The 12,037-nt window shown below is 57.1% G+C and overlaps 1 protein-coding gene across 1 annotated transcript; it reads left to right on the top strand.

The window, feature by feature from the left end:
* Positions 4,610–10,622, top strand: PEX16 (peroxisomal biogenesis factor 16). The gene is made up of 11 exons (XM_018059189.1): positions 4,610–5,004; positions 5,220–5,255; positions 6,084–6,160; positions 6,470–6,603; positions 6,743–6,843; positions 7,777–7,857; positions 8,007–8,135; positions 8,225–8,297; positions 8,424–8,543; positions 9,948–10,012; positions 10,464–10,622. The coding sequence occupies exons 1-11, from the start codon at positions 4,893–4,895 to the stop codon at positions 10,520–10,522; spliced, it is 987 nt and encodes a 328-aa protein (XP_017914678.1). The 5' UTR covers positions 4,610–4,892; the 3' UTR covers positions 10,523–10,622.

The following is a 12,037-nucleotide window of genomic DNA, read 5'->3' on the forward strand; positions in this document are numbered from 1 at the left end:
TAGCTTGTGTCTCCCCTACAAGGTAGCTGCTCATCGGACTGGGCCTCTAGCACCCAACCAGGGCCTGTGAGTATGTGCTGAACACGGATGGGCCGCAGTGTGACCTGGAAAGGGAGGGTTCCGGGCAGTGTCCTTCAGCCCAACTTCCAGCTGTAACAAGTGAGGGTCTGAGAGGCCGCAGCCCGGGAAGAAGTCGTGGCAGAGCAGCCCAGCCTGAGACCACCCCCCCTCGCCTCAAGTTCCCCCCTCTGTGAGGCCAGGATGCCTTTCTCTGGGAAATGGGGGTCTGCAAGGAAGGGCTGGCTTTGGGCCTTTGGAGGCCAGGGGCAGTGGTTACTATGGAGACTGATGCGGCTCCTCAGACATCTGGGAATTGAGCAATGAAGGGAGGTAGAGTCCGCTGATGTGTCTGGAGCTTCGAACCTTCAGTCCCCTGAGCCTCATTTTTAGCCTAGAGCTGGGATGAGTGTGAGTGAATCCCTCCCCAGGCCCCTTAGCAGAGACTGCGGGGGAGTGGATAGGGTACCCTGTGAGGGCCTGATCGGGGAGTCTGTGCAGGGAGCTGGGTCTGCAGAATGACGGTAGTCACGGTACTGGCCCTACCCCTCACTATCATTCAGGGGGCTATTGAGGTGCTGAGATCCTTGCTGGGCCTCCAAGAAGTTCTTCTGGGGTGTGGAGCGGGGAAAGGGAGGTAGGCATGGGCGTGTGAAGGATGCTGGTCTTCTAGGCCAGAGGCCTCGTTTGACCTAGCTCTACCAGGATTTTTCTACGTGACCTTAGACCACCCAGGCCCCTTCTCTGGGCCTCGGTGTCCACCTCGGTATACCTGTTGGACTGGTCTAGCTGTCTTCCCCTGTGGTTCGGGCCAGAGTGAAGGAGACAGGATCAGGTCCAACTTGCCCAAAGGCCCTTCAAAGCCCAGCCCAGGTGACCAAATTCAGGCAGGGGCCCAGGAGGGCGGGGCTGCCCTGGGTGCCTTCCGTACACACGACCTTCTTTGTCTCTGGGACCTAATGAGGCACAAGATCTGGAGAGGAAATTCAGGCCCCTGTGCTGCTGCCAACCTGGCTGAGCTCCTGATCCCTTCCCTGGCCTGAGGGAGGGAAGAGAAACAGCCTCCAGCCCCAGTGTCCCTTACAGTCTGTCCAAGGGTGGGGGTGGCGGGCGCGATCCTCTGTCTCCCATGCCCCTCTCCCTCCCCAGAAGCACTGAAACCACCAGCCCTGGGAATGCCAAAGAAACCCTGCACAGCCCCCTTCCTCACTCTCTCACTCTGCCTTCCACACTTCCCCTTCCTCACTCTGCATCTCTAGCCTCAGATACAGGGGCGAGAGTACTGCTGATGTGGTTTGGCGAACAAGTTCTTTAAGATGGCAGGGGATGTAGGGAGGAAGGAAGGAAGAGCCCCAGCCAAATGCCCTGAGCCCTAGTCTTAATCCCAGTTGCTAACTTGATTTATGACCAAGCGGCCTCAACAGGCACTGCTCTGGCTGAGCTGTGAGCAGAAGAAGAGAGGACCCTGTCACAGGAGACCCTCACTGTGGTCTCTTTGACCAGTGCCATGCTGTGTGACCTAAGACAAGTCCATTCTCCTCCTTGGGCCTCTTGTTCCCCATCTGTGAAATGGAATTCATACCAATCTGGCCAAGTTACTAGGAGGAGTTAAATATGAGTGAGCCTGGCACCCAGGAGGTGGTGAAAAATAATGTAGATGATACCCATGGCCACCTCTCTGTTCCCCAGGAGGTTTGCCACTCTTGAGGCCCTGGACACATCTCCCTGAGTCTTCATTCCCTGGCAGGGGCAGAGCGGGAAGTTAGATCCCCCGTCTGAAAAAGAAGAAAACTAAGCTGGGGGGAGACTTAGGGAGGCAGCTCAAAGATGGGTTGTGGTTTCTTGGTGAGGTGTGTTACAATGCCTGATTGTGTGGTCAGACTAGACCAGGATTCCAATCTTGATGAGGCGTTCTTAAGCGGATCCTTTGCTCTTGTGGAGATAATATCTGGTGGAGAGGATTAAGTAAAATACTGTACTATTCTCAGTTCAGTTCAGTTCAGTCGCTCAGTCGTGTCTGACTCTTTGCGACCCCATGAATCGCAGCACGCCAGGCCTCCCTGTCCATCACCAACTCCCAGAGATTCACGTCCATCGAGTCAGTGATGCCATCCAGACATCTCATCCTCTGTCGTCCCCTTCTCCTCCTGCCCCCAATCCCTCCCAGCATCAGAGTCTTTTCCAATGAGTCAACTCTTCCCATGAGGTGGCCAAAGTACTGGAGTTTCAGCTTTAGCATCAGTCCTTCCAAAGAAATCCCAGGGCTGATCTCCTTCAGAATGGACTGGTTGGATCTCCTTGCAGTCCAAGGGACTCTCAAGAGTCTTCTCCAACACCACAGTTCAAAAGCATCAGTTCTTCGACGCTCAGCTTTCTTCACAGTCCAACTCTCACATCCATACATGACTACTGGAAAAACCATAGCCTTGACTAGATGGACCTTAGTCGGCAAAGTAATGTCTCTGCTTTTGAATATGCTGTCTAGGTTGGTCATAACTTTTCTTCCAAGGAGTAAGCGTCTTTTAATTTCATGGCTGCAATCACCATCTGCAGTGATTTTGGAGCCCCCAAAAATAAAGTCTGACACTGTTTCCACTGTTTCCCCATCTATTTCCCATGAAGTGATGGGACCAGATGCCATGATCTTCGTTTTCTGAATGTTGAGCTTTAAGCCAACTTTTCACTCTCCTCTTTCACTTTCATCAAGAGGCTTTTTAGTTCCTCTTCACTCTCTGCCATAAGGGTGGTGTCATCTGCATATCTGAGGTGATTGATATTTCTCCCAGCAATCTTGATTCCAGCTTGTGTTTCTTCCAGTCCAGCGTTTCTCATGATGTACTCTGCATATAAGTCAAATAAGCAGGGTGACAATATACAGCCTTGACATACTCCTTTTCCTATTTGGAACCAGTCTGTTGTTCCATGTCCAGTTCTAACTGTTGCTTCATACACATTTCTCAAGAGGCAGGTCAGGTGGTCTGGTATTCCCATCTCTGTCAGAATTTTCCACAGTTTATTGTGATCCACACAATCAAAGGCTTTGGCATAGTCAATAAAGCAGAAAGAGATGTTTTTCTGGAATTCTCTTGCTTTTTCCATGATCCAGCGGATGTTGGCAATTTGATCTCTGGTTCCTCTGCCTTTTCTAAAACCAGCTGGAACATCAGGAAGTTCACAGTTCACGTATTGCTGAAGCCTGGCTTGGAGAATTTTGAGCATTACTTTACTAGCATGTGAGATGAGTGCAACTGTGTGGTAGCTGGAGCATTCTTTGGCATTGCCTTTCTTTGGAATTGGAATGAAAACTGATGTTTTCCAGTCCTGTGGCCACTGCTGAGTTTTCCAAATTTGCGGGCATATTGAGTGCAGCACTTTCACAGCATCATCTTTCAGGATTTGAAAGAGCTCAACTGGAATTCCATCACCTCCACTAGCTTTGTTCGTAGTGATGCTTTCTAAGGCCCACTTGACTTTACATTCCAGGATGTCTGGCCCTAGGTGAGTGATCACACCATCGTGATTATCCGGGTCGTGAAGATCTTTTTTGTACAGTTCTGTGTATTCTTGCCACCTCTTCTTAATATCTTCCGCTTCTGTTAGCTCCATACCATTTCTGTCCTTTATTGAGCCCATCTTTGCATGAAATGTCCCCTTGGTATCTCTAATTTCCTTGAAGAGATCTCTAGTCTTTCCCATTCTGTACTATTCTCAGAGTACCATAAACCTGCTGCCCTGGTCCCCAACGGCGCAGCCCCGTGGGCCCCAGCCTTGCCCCGCCCCTTTGCCCACAGCCAATCGGCGGCCGCCTCTTCTGCGCATCCGTTCCCTCCACCTCTGGCCGCTCCTCTCCCGCCGCCACTTCCTTCCAGGGAGGCTACCCTGTTTGGGAAGAGAGTCCCTGGAGAAGTTCTCATTTCTTGGGAAGCAGCTGAGAGCTGGAAGATGCACCGGAGGGTCAAAAAGCGCTGTGAAATTGATCCCGAGTTCAAAGAGCCCGTCTGCCCTCTAACCATTTTACAGATGGGGAAACCCGAGGCCCAGAGAAGGGAAAATCCTCGTTAAGGTCACCCCGAGCGGAGAGCAGAAGCCCAGGCCAGGCTTTTCTCCGTGAAGATGGGAGTTCAGGTGCGCGATTTGGCGGGAGGGCGGCGGGAGGGAGGACATGCTCCTTGTGGGAGCCGGGGCACTAACGATGCTGGCCAGGGGGATCTTGACTGCGTGGGAGGCTGGACTTCTCGCTGCCTCAGTTTCCCCAGCACTACCTCTGGGAGAAGTCAGGCGACGAGGCAAGGGGCCAAACGCGCGCCTGCACACAGTCCGATCCCTCGCTCCCCACCCGCCCAAGTCTGATGGAGAAGGCTCCTCTGTGGGCGCTGCCTCCCAAGCCCTTTAAAAGCCAGTCCTCCCGTTCGAGCCTCTCGGCATTCTATTGGGAAGGCTCTTGATCCCTACTCCAGAATTAACTGCTCAGGCTGCCGCGGGAGCTTTTTCCCGGAGCTCTAACTGCGCAGGTGCAAGGCAGCAAACCCGGAAGGCGGAAGAGCCGGTAGGGCCGCCGGGGTCGGGGGCGGAGAGCGTGTGAACCAATGACCTGAAGGAGTTAGGAAGGGCGGGATTAGGCCCGCGGTTACTTAACGCTACCCTGGTGGGAGGTGATTTAAGAAATGGGGTGAAGGGTGCCTCAACTGCTCTTCGCGTCGCCGTCCTTCTGGCCCGCGGAAGTTAAGCAGCAGAGAGGCGGGCCTAGCGCCGGAAGCAGGAAGGAGGGCGCAGGAAGCAGGGCCCCGTAGCCAGTTTCGCTGTCGGTCCGTGGGTCTGTCGGTCCCGAGGGCAGGATGGAGAAGCTGCGGCTGGTGGGCCTCCGCTACCAGGAGTACGTGACTCGTCACCCGGCCGCCACGGCCCAGCTGGAGACGGCAGTGCGCGGCCTCAGTTACCTGCTGGCAGGTGCCACCCTGACCTTTGACCCATCCCTTCGGATCTCTGACCTCTGACCCCACCTGCCTCCCCCTCCCTTCCCTGCGGAGCCTGGGTAGTGATCGCTGTGCTTGAGGAGTTCCTTCCAGGTTCCCGTTAGGGCATAGGGAGGGAATGTCCAGGGACCCGAAGCAGCAGGGAGAGGCAGACTCTCACCGGCGCCTCCTTCTGTGCCTTCTCCCCAGGTCGTTTCGCGGATTCGCACGAGCTGTCAGAGCTGGGTGAGCCGGGCTCTGGGGTGGGCGGGGGGCGAGAGGGTGGGGGAGGGCTTCCCATAGGGCTTCCTAGATTTCCCGTTAGATCATCCAGTTCTGTGATTGAATCAGACAGGGGTCCAGCGTCCACTGTCCTAGGCCGTCGCATATGCCCCCTCCCCCGCCATAGTTGAGAGATATGTCTGGGGACCTTGACTGGTCAGGAGGCTGAGCCAAGCGCCCCTTCTGCCTTTGCTCCGTTAATCTTCCCTACAGTCATGTGAAGTGGGTACTGTTATTGTCCTCCTTGTCCAGTTAAGGGAACAGAAGTTTAAGTGAGGTTAAGGAACAGCCACCGAATGCCTCAACCAGAATTCACGTCCCAATCTCCCAAATTCCAGAATGCCCAGACTATACTGCTTCAGTGGTGTTTACCCAGTCAGTACAGGAGAGACAGATCCTGAAAGGATGAGCTGGGTTCTAAAAGGTAGGGATGGAAGAGAATTTCAAGGACAGGCTGCAGAGAGAGCAAAGACCAGGAGGTGACTGCACCTCCTATGTCTCTTCGGAGCATGATGGGCAGTTCTGGGCTGCTGGATAACCAGTGCTATTCAGCAGGACAGTAGCTGGTATGTCATAGAGATCAAACCATCCTTTCTTGTTCTAGCTGCTCACACAAAGGTCGTTGAGGGGAGTGGAGAGCTCTGAGGAAGTGGGTGGCAGGACCTGTTGTTTTCGCATATTGTGGGGATGGCTGAGCACAGCAGGGGATAGGTTATCCCTGCTGCTCTAGGGAGAGGGGGAGAGGGTGGAGGCTGCAGAGCCAGCCTCTCAAGGCCACTCTCTGCCCCTCAGTGTACTCTGCCTCTAACCTGCTTGTGCTGCTCAATGACGGAATCCTACGGAAGGAACTTCGGAAAAAATTACCCGTGGTAAGAATCGTGAAGCAGAGGGCTCAGGAACAAAATAGTAACCACCAGCCCGTGTTTGGGGCACGCGTTATGGTCTCCTGGAGTACGAGACATGGCTGCATCCACCTGTGCCTGTAGCTGTTGGGCGACAAGTCCAGGCATCAGTGTCCCCTTATCAGGTGAAAAGACTGGGTTTCACAGGGTAGAGTCGCCTGTCCCAGCAGGAGATCTCAGGCTTACGCACTTAATCTTGGGAAGAGGGAGGTGTCCCCTGGGGGAGGAGCTGAAACCAGGGGGGCCTCCTGACCTCTTGGCCTGGGGTTCTTGCAGTCCCTGTCCCAGCAGAAGCTGCTGACATGGCTGAGCGTGCTGGAGTGTGTGGAGGTGTTCATGGAGATGGGGGCCACCAAGGTGTGGGGTGAAGTAGGACGTTGGCTCGTCATCGCCCTCATCCAGCTGGCCAAGTATGTCGGGACTGTGGAGGGCCGGCCTGGGGTGGGGGTCACTGAGACCAGCTGTACCGATGGTGTTCAGTAGAGCAGCCTGGACCCCTGCCAGCTAGCCACTTCCCCCTTCCCCAGCCCTGCCGTACTCCCAACCCAGGGCTGTACTTCGGATGTTCCTGCTGATCTGGTTCAAGACTGGCCTCCAGACCTCACCCCCCATCGTTCCGCTGGACAGGGAGACCCAGGCACGGTCCCGGGGTAAGTGCCTACCCACTCTGGAGTGGAATGGGGCACGGGGCTGATTGGTAGATGAGAGCTGACCTACGTACTGTCACCGTGGAGCACACCTCTCCCCATCAACTCATTTTGTCCTCATCGTCTTATACTGGTATTTTACAGAAGAGAAAGAATGATGAAGTCAGAGGCCAGATCAGAGCTTAAACTCAGAGCTTCTGACGTTGGAGTCCTCAGTCTCCATTGTTATGGGCTGCGGGAAGAGGGGACAGAGCATCAGGAGGAAGCAGGGGTCTTGCCAACCTTGTCTTTGGGCTGGCTCTGTATCAAGAGCACAGCCTCATGAGGCAGGGTACCCAGCAGATGCGCCCCTTCAGGGCTTTGGGCCCATCAGCTGCTGGCCTCTGGTCTTACCCCCTTGACTTTGAGTTGGGGGCAGGTCTTCGCTTCTGTTTTCATGGTCATGTTGAAAGCAAAGCTCTCAGAAGATACACCCTTCCCCTCCTTCTTAAAATTTTTTGTTTATTGGCCACGCCACACGGCCTTTGGGATCTTACTTCACTGACCAGGGGTGGAACCCTTGCCCCCTGCAGTGGAAGCATGGAGTCTTAACCGCTGGGCCACCAGGGAAGTCCAGATACAGCCCCTCTGGCTGTGGTTCCCATGGACCACCGGCCCCCCTGCCTTGTTCCAGTGCCTGGGAGGCCTTAGTTCTTGGCTGGTATATCTGCACAGGTGATACTGGCCTTTCCCCAGGTTGGGGAGGGCTGCAGAATGCTCCCTGCTATGGACAGGTCCCAGGCACAGCCTCTGCTGTGGTGTCCTTGACTCAGCTGCTGTCTTCGTACAGGTTTATCCATTCTCCCTGTACCCCATGAGCGTGCACTGCACCTGCACTCGCTTGTAGGCTCTGCACGTGTCCCTCTGACAGTATGACCTTTTGTCTGTTGCCGCTAGATGGTGACCACAGCGCTGGTAACCAGGAGCAGTCATATGTGGGGAAGCGGTCAAACCGGGTGGTGCGAACCCTCGAGAACAGTAAGTGTGGGAGGTTGCTGGATGAGACAGCTCGGTGCTTAGGTCAGGGTGGGCCTGAGGGCCTGGCTTTCGTCACTGCCTGCCCGCCCCCGCCCCAGCCCTTGGGCCCAGCCTCTTACCTGCCTCTTATCTCTTACCTTGTGTTCTAGCTCCGTCCCTGCACTCCAGGCACTGGGGGGCCCCGCAGCAGCAGGAGGAGCTGGGCGTCGCCCCCACCCCACTGGGGCTGCAGGAAACCATCGCCGAGTCCTTGCATATCGCCCGGCCTCTGCTGCACTGTATCCTTAGCCCAGGCCCGGGTTGCGATAGACGGGGGCAGGCAGGGCGGGCCGTGTGCCGGAGACATCCTTAACGCCGTGGCCGGCAGTGCTCAGCCTGGGCCTCTGGGGTCAGCGGTCGTGGACACCCTGGCTCCTGTCCGGTGTCGTGGATGTGACCAGGTGAGCTGGGCCTGCCTGGGGGCCCCATTCCCTCCGTCCGGCTTTGTGCTGCAGGCCTGGCCTCACGTGGGCAGGCAGGGTCCCTGCCTCTGCTGTCGCTGGCCCGAACCTTGTCCCCTCCCCCAGCCTGAGCCTCCTGAGCGACAGGAAGGGCCTGACCCGGCGGGAGCGGCTGGAGCTGCGGCGCCGGACCGTCCTGCTGCTCTACTACCTGCTGCGCTCCCCCTTCTACGACCGCTTCTCCGAGTAAGGACTGGCCTCTGGCTCGGCAGAGCACCCTCTCCGCGGGGCAGGGCGGGGGAAGTGGGCTGGCTCCCCAGGCTTGCTCACGCCTGCCTTCCCTCCCTCCTTCCCCGATCTGGGTTCACGGAACACGTGCCGTGTGCTACCCTGGGTGTGCTCACTCCTGATTTCTTGGGGCGATCTGCCCAGTGCGCTGCTTAAGCTGCTGTTGGCAGGTGAGGGCAAGGCCCCAGGGACCGTGGGCATGAACTTTCCCCATCCTAAGCTTGCTCGCCCACTTTCCTAAACAGTTGGGTTATTCCCCACTGCTCACAGGAGACACTGAAGTTCAAAGAGGCTGGGCAGCTGAAATGAAGCCACCCAGCCAGCCAGTTCCCACACCCATGCTCTCTCCTGGCCTGTCCCTGCCTCACCCAGCCCTCCCTCCATACCCTGAGAGGGTCCAGAGCTCCTAGCCACAGAGAGGCCTGCTGGGCGTGAGTCAGGGGTGACTCGGCGCCAAGTCTCCCAAAGAGGTCACCTGAGGTCAGACCAAGATTTGAGGAGGGGTCCCTATACTGCGACTGGGGCTGTGAGACAGGCTGGAGGCTCCCGGAACCCACTCTGTCCAGGTCGTAACAAGAACACTGCTTAAAGGCTGGAGTGATCGTTAAAGGCTGGAGTGATTGTTAAAGGCTGGAGTGATCGTTGGAATCGTACTTAACATTCTGTACATATTACTTCTGTTCATTTTCTGAGTTGGTAGAAAGTAAGCTTAGGTCAGATTTAATAACCACCTCAATGAAAATAAGTTTCTATTTTCAGATCAGTTTGAAAGCTCACAAGGTTCCAAAGCCAAATCCTTTTCTACACTCCAGAGAAAATGCTCTGGAGACTTTGGTGGATCGTGACCTCTGCCCACAGATGGCTTGCACTCTACAGAGGAAGCATTGTAGCCCCAATATTGGTCTGAATTGAGGATTACCTAATTGCAAAGGTGGCTTCCCAGGCTACAGGCCTCCAGTCTGGCCTGTCTTCCTGCCAACCTGACCAGCCCAGCACCCTTAGAGCAGTGGCCCAGACTGAGGAGGGCCCAGAGCCTGTCCCCCAGAGGACAGGGGCAGGGTGCCGAGGACCTCTGGGATGTAGTCTGGGGAGAGAGAAGTTTCCTTCCCCCTTCTTATTGTCAGAAAATATAGTCTCTGGCTCTGGGCTGCCTCCCAGCTGTGGGCTGAGGTGTGACCCTCCCAGGTGTGTGGCTGGGGACGGCTGGACCAGAGCCTTCTGTCTCCTAGGATGTCCTTGATGCACGTGGTAACCTTCTGGCTTCTGGGATGCACTGCCTTTAGTCAGGTGGTCAGCAGAGGTTTTACACGCCTGGGTTTGCAGGAACCCAGGCCCCCTACTTAGGCTACTCCTTTGTTGCAGGGCCAAGATCCTCTTTCTACTCCAGCTCCTGGCAGACCACGTCCCAGGCATTGGTCTGATCACAAGTAAGCGTGGGGTGAGGGTGTGATAATTACCATCACGGAGCTTTTGTGTGGCCCGGCTCCCTGTACCTCCTTGTAATCTGACTCTTGGCACAATTGGGAGAGGGAGTGCAGAGGTCAGGTTGGGAGGGTGACAGCTCCTTCAATGACATGAGACCAGCTTCGCTGGCCGGGGACTGTACGGAGGAATGACACCTGCTGGCCATTTGGAGAGGCACCCTCAGCAGAGAGGCCCTGGGCCAGGGCTACCCACAGGGACAGCGGGACAGCTGTGTGATTTCTGTGAGCTTGAAACTCTTTGTAAACATAGCCAGAGATGGCTCTGATGCTGGCGGGGAAGGTGGGAGGGCGGGGGCTCTGACCAGGCGGACGGGGGCCTCAGGAGGGCCCTGGGTAGAGCTGGATTGGAGTCTGGCCCTCAGCCCTGAACTTGCTCCCCTCTCTGTCATTGCAGGGCCGCTCATGGATTACTTGCCCAACTGGCAGAAAATTTATTTCTACAGTTGGGGCTGACGGACATTCCGCAAGTGGGGTGTGGGGAGGGGCAGGGGGTGCATCAGCTCTTCAAGTCCCTGGGCCCCTTTGCCCTAATAAAACTGACTCTGGCAGCGTACACGCCTGTGACTGCTCCATGCCCCCGACCCGGGGCGCCCGGCTCCTGCACTCTGGCTGGGCTCCGCACACAGCCCTGGTCTCCACTAGAGCGCCCTTAATTCCCTCTCGACTCCGCATCCTGAGGGGAAGGAAGCACACGCCGCACCTCATCACTGGCCGGGGTGCCCTGCTAGGACCAGGTCACGGGCTTCTGCAGCCTAGAAAGCTGGAGCCCACCTCATGGGAAGCTGCGATAGCAGATGCTGCTTCTCTCTTGATCCCTGCTGACGGCCAGCCAGGCTGAACCCAGACGGTGGGTGACAGCTGCCCCTGTGTCTTCCGGCCCATGCCCTGCCGGGGCCTGATGCCTGGCAGCTGCTCCGTGGTGGAGCGTGGTGCTGGTGGGCCTGCCTCAGTGCAGAGGGGCACCTCAAGCCCTGACCCCTGCTCGAGAGCAGAAGGCCTTTGTCCTGTGGGAAGGGGACATCAGGCCCCAGCCAGCGCTGCGGCCGGCCCTGGGCAGCGGTAAGGTTGGCAGGGCTGGGAGCTGCCGCGTGCGGTTTCACGGGGCATGAGCCGGCATCTCCCCTGTGGTCTTCCTGGAGGTACCATGCAGGGATTTGGGCATGGCGGCTGCTGTCTTTCTGCCTGCTCTCTCCCTTCCCTCAGTCTCTGCTGTCTTTGTGCTATGAGCAGACCGCATGCTCCTGCTGGAGCTTCCAACCGGTCAGGCAGCCGCTTGGGTTCTGAGAGGGCTCCATCTGCCTTGTGTCAGCTGTGCCTCCGCTGCCCCCAGACACCCTGGGATGGGCTGGCTGTCCCTGACTGCTTTCCCCAAGTGCCTCTGAGAAGCCCCATCCGGGTCCCGGGCCGGGGGCGAAGGCGCTGGGTGGTTACCACTTGAGACCCGCAGCCTTGGCTGGGCATGGTAGTGTGCTCTGGGGCTCGTGCTGTGCGTGGAAGCGAGTTGCCCAGCTCGCCGCCCTCACTCTCGACAGCGCGGGGGACAGGTGTGTGGATGCCTCCGTGTGCCGAGTTGTTGCGGTTGGTGGAAGTATGCGCGGCCCATGGTCAGACTGCCTGCCCGCCCCAGCCGGAGGGCACCCTGGTCAGGGAGGGCACCCTGGTCAGGGAGCCCTCCGCTCAAGCCGGCTTCTAAACTGCTGAGACTTCATCTGTTTTCAGCAGGCAGACGGGAGGTGGAGGCTGTGTGTGCAAAAACACAGCCCAAGTAGTTGTTGCAGTGGCGTGATGGCCCTGCCGGGGTGGGAGGGCGCCCGAGCCGCGGGCAGGGCCGAATCCACCAGGCCAGCAATGTCTCGGAGGAGGTGGTGGGGAGGGGCCTGTTTGAAAGCGCATCTCAGGGGGCCTGTGGGCAGGGGAGGGGGAAGGTGGAGGCCTGCAACCATGGGTGGGGCCAAGTTAAGACGGTGG

Source organism: Capra hircus, chromosome 15, assembly GCF_001704415.2.
Source record: "Capra hircus breed San Clemente chromosome 15, ASM170441v1, whole genome shotgun sequence".
Classification (NCBI taxonomy): Eukaryota; Metazoa; Chordata; class Mammalia; order Artiodactyla; family Bovidae; genus Capra; species Capra hircus.